This window comes from Panulirus ornatus, chromosome 29, assembly GCF_036320965.1.
Source record: "Panulirus ornatus isolate Po-2019 chromosome 29, ASM3632096v1, whole genome shotgun sequence".
In the NCBI taxonomy this organism is placed as follows: Eukaryota; Metazoa; Arthropoda; class Malacostraca; order Decapoda; family Palinuridae; genus Panulirus; species Panulirus ornatus.
The window spans coordinates 13,989,705-14,007,975 of NC_092252.1; the positions used below are offsets into that span (position 1 = coordinate 13,989,705).

Sequence of the window (18,271 nt, forward strand, 5' to 3'; positions counted from 1 at the left end):
CGCAGGCGCGGGAGACAGCAACAAAGCAAAATAATAATAAAAAAGAATTTATCAAACTTCGTCTTTGTCTCCTGCATTAGCGAGGTAGCACAAGGAAACAGACGAAAGAATGGCCCAACCCACCCACATACACATGTATATACACACACATCCACACATGCACATATACATACCTATATATCTCAAAGTATACATATATATACACACAGACGTATACATATATGCACATGCACATAATTCATAGTCTGCCCTATTCATTCCCGTCGCCACCCCGCCACTCATGAAATGACAACCCCCCTTCCCCCCAAAGGTGCGCGAGGTAGTGCTAGGAAAAGACAACAAAGGCCACATTTGTTCACACTCAGTTTCTAGCTGTCATGTATAATGCACCAAAACCATAGCTCCCTTTCCACATCTAGGCCCCACAAAACTTTCCATGGTTTACCCCAGATGCTTCACATGCCCTGGTTCAATCCACTGACAGCACGTCGACCCCGGTATACCACATCGTTCCAATTTCACTCAATCCCTTGCACACCTTTCACCCTCCTGCATGTTCAAGCCTCGATCACTCAAAATATTTTTCACTCCATCTTTCCACCTCCAATTTGGTCTCCCACTTCTCCTCATTCCCTCCACCTCTGACACGTATATCCTTTTTGTCAATCTTTCCTCACTCATTCTCTCCATGTGACCAAACCATTTCAAAACACCCTCTCCTGCTCTCTCAACCACACTATTACCACACATCTCTCTTACCCTTTCATTACTTACTCGATCAAACCACCTCACACCACATATTGTCCTCAAACATCTCATTTCCAGCACATCCACCCTCCTGCGCACAACTATATCTATAGCCCACGCCTCGCAACCATATAACATTGTTGGAACCACTATTCCTTCAAACATACCCATTTTTGCTTTCCAAGATAACGTTCTTGACTTTCACACATTTTCAACGCTCCTGGAACTTTCGCCCCCTCCCCCACCCTGATTCACTTCCGCTTCCATGGTTCCATCCACTGCCAAATCCACTCCCAGATATCTAAAACACTTCACTTCCTCCAGTTTTTCTCCATTCAAACTTACCTCCCAATTGACTTGTCCCTCAACCCTACTATACCTAATAACCTTGCTCTTATTCACATTTACTCTCAGCTTTCTTCTTTCACACACTTTACCAAACTCAGTCACCAGCTTCTGCAGTTTCTCACCCGAATCAGCCACCAGCGCTGTATCATCAGCGAACAACAACTGACTCACTTTCCAAGCTCTCTCATCCACAACAGACTGCATACTTACCCCTTTTTCCAAAACTCTTGCATTCACCTCCCTAACAACACCATCCATAAACAAATTAAACAACCATGAAGACATCATGCACCCCTGCTGCAAACCTACATTCACTGAGAACCAATCACTTTCCTCTCTTACTACTCGTACACATGTCTTACATCCTCGATAAAAAACTTTCACTGCTTTTAACAACTTGCCTCCCACACCATATATTCTTAATACCTTCCACAGAGCATCTCTATCTACTCTACCATATGCCTTCTCCAGATCCATAAATGCTACATACAAATCCATTTGCTTTTCTAAGTATTTCTCACATACATTCTTCAAAGCAAACACCTGATCCACACATCCTCTATCACTTCTGAAACCACACTGCTCTACCCCAATCTGATGCTCTGTACATGCTTTCACCCTCTCAATCAATACCCTCCCATATAATTTCCCGGGAATACTCAACAAACTTATACATCTGTAATTTGAGCACTCACTTTTATCCCCTTTGCATTTGTACAATGGCACTGTGCAAGCATTCCACCAATCCTCAGGCACCTCACCATGAGTCATATATACATCAAATAACCTTACTAACCAGTCAACAATATAGTCACCCCCTTTTTTAATAAATTCCACTGCAATACCATCCAAACCTGCTGCCTTGCCGGCTTTCATCTTTCGCAAAGCTTTTACTACCTCTTCTCTGTTTGCCAAATCATTCTCCCTAACCCTCTCACTTTGCACATCACCTTGACCAAAACACCCTATATCTGCCAGTCTATCATCAAACACACTCAACAAACCTTCAAAATACTCACTCCAACTCCTTCTCACATCACCACTACTTGTTATCACCTCCCCATTAGCCCCCTTCACTGATGTTCCCATTTGTTCCCTTGTCTTACGCACTTTATTTACCTCCTTCCAAAACATCTTTTTTATTCTCCTTAAAATTTAAAAAGAGAGAGAGAAAAAAAATGCTTTTTGGTGTTCCCAAAGGTTTTCATTTTTTACAGTCAGAGCAAATTTCATATCTTGGCAATTTCACCTATCTTGAAGGACATTATCAAACCTTAACAACTTACTTTGGGTTATGGTTCTTCCCCTCCAGTAACAGATTTCTTGCAAACTCCTCAAAGTACACCAATAAGCTGTCTGGAGCAATGGACTCTAACTTGTAAACATCTTCTGGGCAACCTGCCTGTTAAGATAATTATGAGTGAGTAAACAGTGTCTACTGATTTCAATAATCAACTCCACTCCCACTTCCAAGGAGTGGATACAGTGTAGACAGCATCTCAGTTCACTTATACACATCCGTAACCCATATCCAGTGTGTGTAAGCGAAACTGGATATGCTAATGTAACAGCTTACTCTTTAAGCTATGTTGATCCATCAAGTGAAACCAAAGTCTTCAATTACACCATCCATATACACAGCAATTCCTTTGCAAATTGAATTATATATTCCTCTGACATCTTTAAGTGACATATCTAAAACACTAATCAATTCTCTGACTTCATCAATCTACTTTATCTACAGTTTAGCTTGTTTCATACCTACAAGTATCTGTCCATTACCATTAATGATACTGTTCCCGTTACTATCTATCGAACCTTCAAGGACTATCATGTGATAATTCAACTCTTCCTGCCAATGATTTATTGTACCATTAGCAGTCCACAGAGGTCTCTTCCACTGCCAAGAAGCTGCAACAAAAATTTCTCTTCTCCTAACCTTCTCCTCAATATCCTTACAACCACTGTATTTTCCTGCAGAAAATACATATTGTTGCCTGACCCACAGTAAGTTCCTGGGAGGAAACCTATGCATGTGTCAATTTGTAAGGAAAAGAATAAAATGAGAAATGAGACATAACAAATTACTTTGAGGGTGATTTTAGGAGGATCACACGAGAAGGTGGGAAGCCTACACAGGAGGCGTCTTAGCCGAACTCATGCTTGGTGTAAAAAAATTACATTTCAAATGCACCTCACCAACCACCAACATTGAGCCTTAGTACGAAATGAGTATGCATGAAATAAGTTTCTTAGGTTAGAGCAGAAGCAGCCAAGTGAGGAAGTCTCAGGCTGGGGTGTCTAAATGTGCATCAAAGAAACCAGGATGAGAAGAATAGAAAGATAAGAACTATATTCGAGGAGGGGAACCTGAGTAAAACTAAGTTAAAAGGGAAGGGCTGTAAAATGGCTTGGGAATGTCTTGGAGGTAAAGTCATTGATCAGTGTGAGGGTGAAAGCAAAGAAAGTGTGGCACTTCTGCAGAAGGAGGAGTCGGAATGTGTGAAAGAGAGTAACGAAGTACACCCCAGACTGCTATGAGTTAAAAATTGAAGCTTATCATGATTCTGATACGAGAGACCAAGTATTAGTTAAGGGTGATTTGAATGCAAGAGTGAGTGATGTAGTAGTTGAGGGTAAAACTGCGAAAGATAGGGTACCCACTGTAAATAAAAATGGTGAATAGCTTGTGGAGCATGCTGAAAAAGGACTAGAGACTAAGAATACCTATTTTAAAAAGAGGGATATAGATAATTATATGAGTCAATGCAAAAGATGGTAAGATGGGCATTACTGGATTGTGTCCTAAATCACAGATGTGGAGAACATCTATGGAGGGAGAAGCCCTATAAACCCTTTTTGTGCATCTTTTCCATTACTTTCAATAGGCCTACTTTAAGATACCTCCTGAATTTTCTATGTAATATTTTTATCTGCATTTTGAATGCTGACAGAGATGCTTTGTGGAAAGTATTAAGAATATATGGTGTGGGAGGCAAGTTGCTAAAAGCAGTGAAAAGTTTCTATCGAGGATGTAAGGCATGTGTACAAGTAGGAACAGAGGAAAGTGATTGGTTCTCCGCGAATGTTGGTTTGCAGCAGGGGTGCGTGATGTCTCCATGGTTGTTTAATTTGTTTATGGATGGGGTTGTTAGGCAGGTGAATGCAAGAGTTTTGGAAAGAGGGGCAAGTATGCAGTCTATTGTGGATGAGAGAGCTTGGGAAGTGAGTCAGTTGTTGTTTGCTGATGATACAGTGCTGGTGAAGCTGGTGACTGAGTTTGGTAAAGTGTGTGAGAGAAGAAAGCTGAGAGTAAATGTGAATAAGAGCAAGGTTATTAGGTACAGTAGGGTTGAGGGACAAGTCAATTGGGAGGTAAGTTTGAATGGAGAAAATTGGAGGAAGTGAAGTGTTTTAGATATCTGGGAGTGGATTTGGCAAAGGATGGAACCATGGAAGCGGAAGTGAATCATAGGGTGGGGGAGGGGGCGAAAGTTCTGGGAGCATTGAAAAATGGATGGAAGTCAAGGAATAGTGGTTCCAACAATGTTATATGGTTGCAAGGCGTGGGCTATAGATAGAGTTGTGTGGAGGAAGGTGGATGTGCTGGAAATGAGATGTTTGAGGACAATGTGTGGTGTGAGGTGGTTTGATTGAGTAAGTACTGAAAGGGTAAGAGAGATGTGTGGTAACAAAAAGAGTGTAGTTGAGAGAGCAAAAGAGGGTGTTTTGAAATGGTCTGGTCACATGGAGAGAACGAGAAGTGGGAGACCAATTGGAGGTGGAAAGATGGAGTGAAAAAGATTTTGAGTGATTGGGGCCGAACATGCAGGAGGGTGAAAGGCATGCAAGGAATAGAGTGAATTGGAACGATGTGGTATAACAGGGTCAATGTGCTGTCAATGGATTGAACCAGGAAATGTGAAGCATCTGGGGTAAACCATGGGAGGTTTTGTGGGGCCTGGATGAGGAAAGGGAGCTGTGGCTTTGGCGCATTATACATGACAGCTGGAGACTGAGTGTGAATGAATGTGGCCTTTGTTGTCTTTTCCTAGCGCTACCTTGCACGCATGCGTGGGGTGGGGGTTGTCATTTCATGTGTGGAGGGGTGGCGATGGGAATGAATAAAGGCAGCAAGTATGAATCATGTACATGTGTATATATGTATATGTCTGTGTATGTATATATACGTTTATGTTGAAATGTATAGGTATGTATATGTGCGTGTGGACGTGTATGTATATACATGTGTATGAGGGTGAGTTGGGCCATTCTTTCGTCTGTTTCCTTGTGCTACCTTGCTAACGCGGGAGACAACGACAAAGTAAAGTAATATACTTCTATAAACTTACTATGAATTGAATAAAGCTGAATGCTGGAGAAAAAGAAAATCCTTTGAGTGTACCTCCATATTTCTATCTTGTAAGACCATTTTCAAATTCTACTTTTCCACTTTCATTCTTACTAACCTTCACTCCCAAATATTTTATTCATTTGTTAGTATTCTCTACTTTGTTAAACTGTTTCTATGTACCTAGATATCTTTGTACATCTTACGTGCCACTTTGTTGTTAGAAAGCATATTGGCCCTTCTAAACTAATTTATGGAAAAGTATCAAAACACATATGAGATGACTTCAACTTAGTTATCTGTGAGATATAGGTTCCTGTAAGGGAGGAAAATACAATGGTTTGGAGCATGCCAGTTCAGGCAGCTTGGATAAAATGTCAATTATTGTACACACACACACACATACTTGAGTTGGCTGCTTTATGATGATCCTTTTCATATGGACATTTGTGAAAGGAAAACTATGGATGGAGATGATCATGAGTGGATCAGCAGCTTGATCAGTCATGCTGAAAATTTTCAAAATGGGAGGGGTGTTTGTGGTGAGGGTTCTCTAAAACAGCCCTAAATCTGAACTTCTAGTTACAATTCCAGCAAACTGCCATAAATACATTCAATATATAACTTGAAACTAATAGAAGAGTAATATCCTTAAAAAGAACAGAGTGTAAGGAGGGGAAAGCAAAGAAAAGGAGAGGCATGTATGTTGATCTAACAGGTGCAAATTTTCCATCATTCCTTACCTCTCTGTTGCACTCTGGGAGAATGGCTACAAGGGATTCCTCTTCCTGTGAATCATCAATCAACTCACTGGCTTTCACAGACACAGATTCCGCAGCTTGGTTAACAGCTTTGGACATATTTTGCGCATCAACCTTTGGGATAAAAAAATATGTAATTAAATATGTAAATGCATAAAAAAATAAGCTTGAAAATCTCATTCCAAATACATTATCAGCAAATTTTCGAGTTCCCAAAGAGGAAACTTTGGACCTCTTTACTTACACTGATGGCACCAAAATCTGATTCGTATTGCAGACCATTTAGTGATCTATGACATTCTAAACATTCCACTCAGTATCATAAATGCTGTGAATTACCATTCTTCTTCTCTTACTATCTTCTCAACCCTTCACTTTGTTTACTTTATTTAGTAAGGGTTGCCTTACCTGCTACGAGCCAACAGATATTCGAATCCATTTAATTTTAAAGCAACTTCTACCTTCAATCACCTTACAAGCAAATGTTTCAAGCATTACTAATAAACTACTGACCCCCATATAATGAGTTACTGTAGAGTAACACTGATCAAAATATTTGAGAAAGATATAACAATACCATTCGCTGTAAATCTAGAAAATATCATATGTGCTGTTGAGAAATATGTACATATGAACACCTAGCAGTGGATGGAACCATGGAAGAAGTGAGCCACAGGGTGGAGGAGGGATGAAGGTTCTGAGAGCATTGAAGAATGTGTGGAAGGCGAGAATGTTATCTCGGAGAGCAAAAATGGGTATGTTTGAAGGAATAGTGGTTCCAACAATGTTATATGGTTGCGAGGCATAGGTTATAGATAAGGTTGTGTGGAGAAGGGTGGATGTGTTGGAAATGAAATGTTTGAGGACAATATGTGGTGTGAGGGGCTTTGATTAAGTAATGAAAGGATAAGAGAGATGTAAGGTAATAAATAGGGTGTGGCTGAGAGAACAGAAGAGGGCATATTGAAATGGTTTGGTTACATGGAGAGAATGAGTGAGGAAAGATTGACAAAGAGGATATATGTGTCAGAGGTGGAGGGAACGAGAAGTGGAAGACCATACTGGAGGTGGAAAGATGGAGTGAAAAAGATTTTGAGCGATCGGGGCCTGAACATGCAGGAGGGTGAAAGGCATGCAAGGAATTGAGTGAATTGGAACGATGTGGTATACCAGGGTCGACGTGCTGTCAATGGATTGAACCAGGGCATGTGAAGCGTTTGGGGTAAATCATGGAAAGATTTGTGGGGCCTGGATGAGGAAAGGGAGCTGTGGTTTTAGTGCATTATACGACAGCTAGAGACTGAATGTGAACGAATGTGGCCTTTGATGTCTTTTCCTAGCGCTACTTCGCAAGCGTGCAGGGGGAAGGGGTGCCATTTCATGTGTGCCAGGGTGGCGACAGGAATGGATGAAGGCAGCAAGTATGAATATGTACATGAGTATATTTGTATATGTCTGTTTATGTTATCCCTGGGGATAGGGGAGAAAGAATACTTCCCACGTATTCCCTGCGTGTCATAGAGGGTCACTAAAAGGAAAGGGAGTGGGGGGCTGGAAATCCTCCCCTCTCCTTTTTTTTTTTTTTTTTAATTTTCCGAAAGAAGGAACAGAGAAGGGGGCAAGTGAGGATGTTCCTTCAAAGGCGCAGTCCTCTGTTCTTAATGCTACCTCACTAATGCGGGAAATGGCGAATAGTATGAAAGAAAAGAAAGTCTGTTTATGTATATGTATGTATACGTTGAACTGTATAGGTATGTATATGTGCGTGTGTGGGTGTTTCTGTATATACTTGTGTATGTGGATGGGTTGGGCCATTCTTTTGTCTGTTTCCTTGCGCTACCTCGCTAACGCAGGAGACAGTGACTAAGTATAATGAAATAAAAAAAAATGAACACCTAGTGGTCAGAACTGGAAAGCATGTAAAGTTCATATATCTTTTATCCTATGTAAAGTTCACAATCATTTGTCCTATCATTATGATGGCTTAAAAATGGGAATAGTTACATCCATTTAAATCTTTTACCTTTCTCTTACAATCCAGTATGGCAGCTCATCTGAAATCTACATTAAAGAAAATTCCAGTTCAATTCTGTAGTTTTCTTCACTCAGACATCTCTCTTCTGTATTCTCACTCATTCTGCTTTTCTAACTTATCTTATTACCTCCCTTTAAATGTATTTCCATTCAACTCACACACATCCTTTTCTTCATTCTCCCTATATACTTAAATAACTTCCACAGTCTTTCACTTACTCCATCAACCATTGTCTTCATGAAAACAAATCTTACTCACCTTATTTCTCAAATATCTGTTTAAACTCCATAACCCATTTATCTATCTACCATCGTTACCCCCAATTATCCAATAAGGTGGATCAAGAGCAGAGAGCCCCCAAGTCAACAATCAGCCTGCTTTTCTATACATCAACTCATGCACAGTGTTTTACAGTACGGCATGAGCTCCCGCTCATAAAGTGCTTCTTACTTTTTCACATTACACATTAAGTCAATCAGTAAACTGAGACCCTAGTTTCAATTCATTTTCATACACGAAATACTTATCTATAGCCCTAATCAAATTTCTCACTAGATCTCTAGATTTCTCCAATGGTCTCTCTCTCTCCTCTCTTGTGCCATTAAATGCACTCAATATACCTTCTTGAACAGTTTGTCATCTGTCTTGCACTCTATATGACTATATCATCCTTAAAGGCTCTCGTGTTATTTCTTGTCAATACTGTGTTTGTATGGGAAGAGGGGGACCTTTAATTATAGGTTTTTGAAGTGTAAGGTAGGGGTAAGCTTTTAATTTCTACCCAGATGTTGGATGGGTATGAAGTAGTGTGTTTGAGATGAATAGAGTGCTGTTGTAAGGAACTGATTTTTGATCATCCTGAGGTGAAATAGCATTGGAGATGTCTGTTCTGATGAGGTCTTGAATGTTTGTGGTTCGAAGGCAGAGTAAATGTCCAGAGTGCTCTATTCTGTGTTTTAGAACTGCGGATATAGGGCTCTGATGTTGATGCAGTATACAAGACAGCTTGAGAAAGGGTATGAACAAATATGTCTGCTCTTCACTTGATCTTAGTGCTACTTCACTGAGATGGAAAACAGCAAACAAGAAAAAAAAAGGTACCACCAACATCATTAATTTTCGCACTGATTAAAATTCTTTAGCATGAAACCTGTCCTCAACCACTTTGTAGCTAATTGAATCCTGTCTTTGGATTTCCTCATCAATGACTACCTCCTGTAATGTTAAAAGTCAGGCACCAGTGTTACTTCCTCTTTCTTATCCTCATTTCGTTGATGGATTTCATTCCTTCTCACACCCATGTTTCTTCTCCCTCAAGTTTAATGCTACCATCTATCTTACTATCTATTATCATTGACCCTAATTCAGTGGGACTGATCATGTACAAACTGACTAGCCTCTTATGAAGTAATGAAGTTCAGATAACTGGCATTCTTGATCCAACAGCCTGGCAAAGAGAAGGGACAACCAAGTTTTCTACCCTGCTGCACCAACAATAAATCCCTTAATATTCCAAACAGGTTTTTTAATCTTCCTTACTTTCAAAAATTAAGATGGCCTTATCTTATGTTAAGCATCTAGTTCTAATACATTTTATCTAACCACTCATACCACAACCTCCCACTTCTATCCACTAATAGAAGCTCTATCTATAACTTATCCTTCTCCTTTATCCTATAAGTTAGAGGCATCCTCTACTTGGTATGTAATACATGATGGTATGACAATCCTGTCGAACAACATTTACATATCTATATCCAACAAACAACTATTCATTCACCTAGTGCTCTTCACAAAATAAAAGAAGACTGTTTAGCAACCGAAATCTAACACCACCACTAAATATCTAAATACATCATTCAATGCCTTTTAAAGGTGCCTATGATAAAAATTACAAACTAACAGAAATCCACAAGTATTCCTCTATTCCTATTCCTTCAATCTAAACCTTGTCTGCCTATAATAATACTCTCAGCTCATCTTTCTATGTTTTGAATGCATTTGAACTATTATTCCTGCACTTCACATTACCTCGTCTAGTTACGCAATTCAACTACCCTACTCTAGAAACTTCTCTTAAACCCTTAAACAACATGTAACAAGCAAACAGTGATCACAATAAGGACAAATAACATGGACTTCAAATTTTCCATTTCCCATTATAGAATCAAATACACATGTAAAAGTAGATGGGAAAAAGTATAAACTGAAGTCAATGCATAATTTCCTGAAAAAGTGGTGGAGAAATGAACAAGAAAGTAGAAAGTATGTTATTCAAATAATGTTTTCCAATACAATAAAAAAGAAATATGTATAAAAGCACAAGATATGTACAAAAAAGTGGCCTAACATATTTCCTTTGTCCATAGTTAAATGCTGCAGTTGATGTACAAGTCCTCCAGTGAAGTGGTGGGTGAGGGGTTTTGGAAGGTGTCATTCATATATTGTTTCCTATCAGAAAATGAAAGAAATGGAGAGAGAGCTCACAAAAGTAAAGGGTATCTTAACATGTGGATTTCCCTGGGGTGGAGGAGGTTGTGCATCACCGTCTGAGGCATCAGCGAGTTATTACCAATGCTGCCCCTGTAAGGCAAAAACCAAGGCCACACAGTAACACTTACATCATGATACTGATACACAGTTCAAACAAAACCCACGAAGATTAGTGCTAATATTATGACTCTCAACGTGTCCTAGTCAGTCAACTATACTGTATATGACTTCCATCATTTAAGGGTTAAGCTCCATTTTATCACATTCTGCTAGATGTCCTCCTTTAAATCAAACTTCGCACCTTTAATCTTATATACTCTCTAGCTGATCAGTTCCTTTCTGCACCCTTAGACTGTGGTATACCAGAAGATTGGTCCACATGACAGACTGAGCCATGCCAGCAGAAAGACATCCAACAACTGGCACTCCCCTACACCAATATAGAAGGAATAAAAGGAAGGGATAATATGTAGTGTGAGGTGTGAGGTGGTTTGATCGAGTAAGTAATAATAGGGTAAGAGAGATGTGTGGTAATAAAAAGAGTGTGGTTGAGAGAGCAGAAGAGGGTGTTTTGAAATGGTTTGGTAACATGGAGAGAACGAGAGAGGAAAGATTGCCCAAGAGGATATATGTGTCTGAGGTGGAGGGAACGAGGAGAAGTGGGAGACCAAACTGGAGGTGAAAAGATGAAGTGATAAAGATTTTGAGTGATCGGGGCCTGAACATGCAGGAGGGTGAAATGAAAGCCGTGCAAGGAATACAGTGAATTGGAACGATGTGGTATACCAGGGTCGACGTGCTGACAATGGATTGAACCAGGGCATGGGAAGCATCTGGGGTAAACCATGGAAAGTTCTGTGGGGCCTGAATGTGAAAAGGGAGTGTGGTTTCGGTGTATTATACATGACAGCTAGAGACTGAGTGTGAACGAATGTAGCCTTTGTTGTCTTTTCCTAGCGCTACCTCGCACACATGTGGGGAAAGGGGGTTGTTATTTCATGTGTGGAGGGGTGGCGACAGGAATGAATAAAGACAGACAGAATGAATTATGTACATGTGTATATATGTATATGTCTGTGTGTGTATATATATGTATATGATGAGATGTATAGGTATGTATATTTGCATGTGTGGACATGTAGGTATATACATGTGTATGTGGGTGGGCTGGGCTATTCTTTCGTCTGTTTCCTTACGCTACCTTGCTAACGAAGGAGACAGCGACAAAGTAAAATAAATATGAATAAAAAAAAATTTGGAGTATTTTCTTTACTAATGTAAGATACAAAAATATCCTTTATGATTCTTCTTTCTGCATTTCACATGTATGCCACAGTCTAAGGGTTACCGATATAGCCACAGATTTTTTCTTCTTCATTCTGTCAATCTATTTCTATTTACATCATTCAACAATTTTTCTTTCCAACTCTCACTTTATTCCAACCCACATGACCCTTCCATCTACATTATTCCAACTAATATTACTTTCCTCAGTATGCTGCTTTCCAACCGTATAATTAATGGATGTTTAATCTCTAGAATGATGCAACATGGACTTACTTGATACTGCTTATGGTGACTGACAAGTTGCTTAGCTCTTTTAGAGCCAAATGCGGAGGTGATTACTTCTTCTTTTTCGTCATAGGTGAAAGACTGATGAGGCTTTGCAAAAAGATAATTGGTTGTGCTGGCTGTTTCTAACATTGGATGAGCACAGAATGAGCTTGTTTCCATAAGTCGCATTTTCCCTGACAAGATACAAGAGATAAGAGCACAATAAAATCAAAGTATATTGGATATCATAACAATGAAGTTCACATTATAAAAAATCTGAATCTATAATTAGGGATGTTAATCATAGTCAAAAAATTCTACATATATAAATGTTGGTTTTGATGACTGAAAAATCTTTCCTCTATGGCAGTGCCACGTGAACAATAAGGTATCTCTTGGATACTTAGGGGGTTGAAGCTTCTAACACCCCATCAAACTGGTGGGGTAGCGCTAGCTCTTCTTCCCTATTGCTATCCACTGACCTTTGGTGGCAACTTACCTGCTTCGGTCTCTTCAACCTAGGTGGTGACACAGCCAACACATTCACTCGGGATTAACCTAACCAGCACAGAACTTGCATCTCATGGATATCAAAGTAAAAGTTGTTACCACAGGTAAAGAAAAGGATTTTTGAAAAGACTGAAGAGAAAACAGGGAAGGGTAAGAAAACCAAAAAACTGCTTGTGTAACACCACCTCAGATACGGAACTTTTTCAATCTTCACATCCTATATATCTCTGCTCTAAGTCAAGATATTGATGAGTACAACAGCATACTACTGATTCATGTAAAGATCTTACATAGAAGACAATTATACATGTCGGGCATCTCGAGAAGCCATAAATGACAAGACTGCAAGTTAATTTCAAGCAAAAATCAGCAATGATAAGTGAACAAGTGAAATGAATAGGGATGGATGGCCGACTGGCCCCATCTCAACCATTACAGCAATATCACAGACCTGAGTGGTTTGCTGAATGATCATCAAGTTCCTGTATATGAGCATCTCCTATATCATATGATGGGTGAAAAGTAAATCCTGAGTCAAGGAGAAACCTCATTTAGAGGACAATAATTTTCTAACACCCCCCCCCCTCAAGTGCTTTCTCACATGATTAGGGGCTTCTGTTCATAGGGAAGTACTGGTTTTGGAAGATTACAGATAACCAACCCTTCAAGTATGCTACTACTATGGCACAGTACTGTGGCACTCTAATCTGTACAATAAAAAATTTACAAACCCTAATAATATGATCAAAATTACAATAATAAAAGCATGCTCCTACACCTGGGCCTTGTTTCTACATCTTTCAACATCAGAAATTCTATTCAGTGTAATGACATTTCTCTATCATCCGTACCATTCTGTCAGAGAGTCTACTCGAGTAACTTTTACATCTTCATCTTTTTCATCTTTCGAAATTTCTAAATCATTTCTAAATTTGTGCAGAAGGTTCCCATGATTTTAGTATCACTTTTATCGCATGCAATATCTCCTGTCCACGTCCATACTGAAGCTCTTCTTATGTAATAGTGTCAAAAACTTGAAAGTATAAATGCAAACCTGTAGCTTTATCCAAGATGCCAAGAAACTGAGTGTGGTTAGTAAAAGATGTCCCAGTTTCATTTCCAAAGTTTTTACCAACATAATTAAGCCTTGGAGTCTCTACTGTAAACATCCGTCTATGCCGACGCCGACGATCATGACTGGTGTTCCAGTGAAGTGTTCCTTTAAGACTTGCACTTTCTTGAGGTCTTCCATTTGCAAATGTCACTGAAAAGTACACTATATAAAAGAATCCTTTTGTCAAAGGGCATTTATGCACGAGCTACAATCAAGTGAAGTAACTGTGTGGAGAAATAAAGTACCTTTGTGTAAGAGCAAGGAAAAAATGGGTGTTCAACACATAAAATTTTCTTGAGTATACCTGGTTCAATGCATGGATGGGTGATGACTGAAGATAAAGGTGTATGCACAGAGAATATGACTAAAGAGGACAATATGGCTTATTTTGAAGACTTTGTGAGATATACTTAGAGAAAGAGAGGGATGTGCATGCAGCATTAATGGATACAGAAAAAGCATATGACAGGGTTGACAGATATACCTTGTGAAGGTTGCTATGAATATGAGGCATGAGAGAGCTACAAAGTGCAGTGAAGCCTTTACCAGGAAGACACAACACATATGAGTATAAAGGGTGGAGAGTGAGTGGTTCTCACTGAAAGGGGCCTGTATCAAGGATGTGAGATGTCAAAATGACTATCTAATTTGTTCATGGATGGAGTAGTAGAGAGAAAGGTAAATGTGAGGATCTTGAAGTGAGGGGTACATTTGCAGTATGCTAGGTGTACAGGGTGAGGGTAGGGGGCTTCAGAGTGACTTAGTTGAGTAAATCAACCGTTAGTAGGGTGGGACAATGATATAATAAATACCTATGGATAGCTGTATTGCTTTAATGTACTATTCAGTAAAATGCAAAAATAGAGGACTTACCAAATAATGGTTCAGCTTTGACATTGTTCTTTAAAATAACATCTTCAATAATACATTTCCTCTTCTTTAGTACAGAAGTTGACTTTTTATCATTTTCCTCATTCTTGGCAAACATGGTTTCTTTTATGCTGACTTCTTCCCGACAAAGTTCAGTTGACTTAGAATATCATCAAAACCCCTCTGGAACCCTTCTTCAGGAAATTCACAAAATGCTTTCCTTTGGTGCTCACGTCTCACCTGCCTTGCATACAGTCCACTCTTACTGTAAATGCAAGTGGATCAAATATCTTTAAGATAAGGATTTGTTAACTTTTAAGGGTTTTAATATTGCATACATGTTTTCAGGAATACAGTATGGTTCATTTTAAGCAAAATCATACATTGCATACATCAATGAAATAGTAAAGTTTTACTGGACTACACTTGCAAGTAGTCACAATACAAATAAAAAGTCATCTTTGGCAAGGTTGTATCATCAGTGGCCTGAAAGGAGTTCATACTCCAAGTCCAACATTTCTCTACTTCAGTTTCAAGTAGAGCCTCAAAGCTACAGAAGCTCCATAAAATGTGTCATGGGACTATAATATAAACAATTCATATGAAATAACAATTTTAGGCATTTTAGTGAACAGGATTAAGAACAATATGAAAGTATCAGCACACAGCAGTTCTTCTGTTAATCAATTTGACAAACATACTGGAATACATGCCTTAAAACCTATCATGCTGACCATGTTTTTATTTCCCACCCCATATAGTTGTTTTGATCTAATTTCCTTGCACTTCAAAACAGCAATAAGTAAGAAATCTAACAGCTTCTGCAGGATTTAGTGAAATCAAACCGATTAATTTTTTCACTGATCAGAACTGCTGCTTTTTTCTTGTACAGAAAAATAAATATATACAGAACATTGTTCAAGTTGAATCTCACCAGCTTACTGATGGTGGAATATTACAGTTTCTTAATGAATGGTAGGAAAAATTTATGACTTGGGGAGTATATCTAGGATCATTATTTTCTATTCCATGGTGCGGCCATGAAGATCATGGAAAATGTGGGGTATCTAATAGATAGAAAAAATAATATTCCAAAGTATCATCAAAAACTATGGAAACCTCACTAACTTCCTTTAGCTGTTGAGCTTTATGTTCATCTTCAATGTTATCATCAGACCTAACAGGTGTATCCATGATTTTAGGTATCAGGACAGGTGCCTCAAAAATGCAAAGAAACAGACAACAAATGGTCCCCCAGCAGCACATCACATTAATATTCCTAAAAAAATTTTAAAGAAATCTTAGAATTCGCCAAACTGAGTTCAGCATTACGAATATCTTTGGAGACTGAGCTTTTTTTATGCAATGCTAGCGCAGTGTTCAAGAAATACCATAAAAAATTTGAGGCATCTTTACTTTAATCCTAGAGAAGTATATAATCAGTGGGGAAAGATATAATATGAGAGAATGTTGGAGTAAAATGGAACACTTCCACAAATAAAAAGAACCTATGTAAACCTTAAATAACTTCCATCAGCAACTTAAAATTATATGTATGCTCAATGTTATTTGAAAAGATAAATGCAAACATGATATTTATATTCAGTTGCCAGGTGGTTTTACATGAGATTTACATAACAAAGACAGACAACAGGAGGCTTGATTGGCCCAAGACTGGGTTGTCTGGTAATAAATTTTTTTTTAACCTTAGCAAGAAAATGTAATTCCACCCAGCAGTTTTTTAAGCTATCACCAACTCCCAGCTACTGCAACATTAGCTGTCGTTTCTACGTTTACTTCTGGCGTTTTTCTCAGAGTATACCTGAATTTATAAAACTTTTGAAGGTATTTACAGTCGTGGCATTCACTACATCTGATGGCAGCTTATCCCAGTAATCAACACACCTATAGGAAAAGAAGCTTTTCCCCATATCTGTACTACATCTTTTAGCTTTTGAGTTTTATTCCTTTTGTCCTGGTAACTGTATTTTCTCATTTTGAAAAGATGTTCATGATGTATTTAAGCAAACTCATTCAGAATTTTGAAAACTTAGATTAAGTCGCCACAAAATCTACATTTTTCTAAGTTAGAAATCCAATCGTTTTAGCTTCTCTTTACATGCCAGATTTCTAAGGGATGGGATCAATTTTGTCATGCTTCTTTGTACTTGCTCTAATTTTTCCTCGTCTTCTTAACAGTTTGGAAACCAAAACTGAACTGCATATTCAAGGTTTGTCATTTGTGTTTAACTTATGCATGAATTAGTATGGCAGGATGATGACAATCTATAACTGTAATGTCTAAGATATGGACCATGAAGGTAAGTCTGGATGAACTTAGGTGCATTTCATAGGTTCTGTTGATTCGTATTAACATTTCCTTATCACCCTTAATTTTATCAACACAATTAACGTAATAGTTTGTTGATAATTAATACTCTCCTGTCCGAATCACCTACTTAGTATAAGGAGTCCAACTGATTCATTCTAACCCCCGTCACTTCTATGTTGCCCTTTAGAGGGAACTTTATCACGAATGCTGTCCTAGAATGTAGACCTACGTCACACAAAGCCACCCCAAACGGAATCACTAAATGTGATCCTCTAGACCTCATCACATTAACACTTATATTTTTGACGTAAAATTCAGCTGCTAGGGTAGATTTTTCAAAATTCTTAACTATTTCTGAAAGTGCCTTACAAACTAGGATGTTAACTCCACATTTTCCCTTAACTAGCCACTGCAGGGTTATTTTACCCCGAAAAGTACTTTTACGTTGGGAATTTCCACTTCCTCCTTGGATTCGCTATATGTTTCTATAAACTTGCCATCAAGAGTTCGTATTTTTCTTCCCTCCGACTCGTGTTAGACAGCGTGACAGAACAACCAACCAGTGTTCACCTCATGAACCGGGCCATGCGTAAGACTGAACAACGACCCTAAGTCTAAATATTTACTTGCATTATATTGTACACATACACGAATTGTTCATTTCTTATTCTTCGAATATTTTTTTTCATTATCAAGGTAACGTTGGGAAACTATATATATATATATATATATATATATATATATATATATATATATATATATATATATATATATATATATATATGTTTTTTTTTTTTTTTTTTTTTTTTTCATACTATTCGCTATTTCCCGCGATAGCGAGGTAGCGTTAAGAACAGAGGACTGGGCCTTTGAGGGAATATCCTCACCTGGACCTCTTCTCTGTTCCTTCTTTTGGAAAAAAAAAAAAAAAAAAAAAAAAAAAAAAAACGAGAGGGGAGGATTTCCAGCCCCCCGCTCCCTTCCCTTTTAGTCGCCTTCTACGACACGCAGGGAATACGTGGGAAGTATTCTTTCTCCCCTATCCCCAGGGATATATATATATATATATATATATATATATATATATATATATATATATATATATATATATATGTATATATATATATATATATATATATATATATATATATATATA

General features: G+C 38.4%; 1 protein-coding gene across 6 annotated transcripts in view; it reads right to left on the reverse strand.

Moving 5' to 3' along the window:
- The window catches only part of Polr1E (RNA polymerase I subunit E), a 34,604-nt gene extending 16,888 nt beyond the window's left edge, over window positions 1-17,716 (reverse strand). The window contains exons 1-6 of one of the 6 annotated variants that reach the window (XM_071679260.1): window positions 17,613-17,716; window positions 14,787-15,048; window positions 13,854-14,063; window positions 12,296-12,483; window positions 6,190-6,321; window positions 2,382-2,497 (exon numbers count right to left, since the gene is read on the reverse strand). In XM_071679260.1, the coding sequence (XP_071535361.1) occupies window positions 2,382-2,497; window positions 6,190-6,321; window positions 12,296-12,483; window positions 13,854-14,063; window positions 14,787-14,901 (761 nt within the window). In that variant the 5' untranslated portion in view covers window positions 14,902-15,048; window positions 17,613-17,716. Of the gene's footprint in view, window positions 1-2,381; window positions 2,498-6,189; window positions 6,322-12,295; window positions 12,484-13,853; window positions 14,064-14,786; window positions 15,049-17,242; window positions 17,266-17,541 lie in introns of those variants that run through there. The other 5 variants (XM_071679261.1, XM_071679262.1, XM_071679263.1 and 2 more) reach the window with 5 other exon arrangements.
- Between the last annotated feature and the right edge of the window lie 555 nt (window positions 17,717-18,271).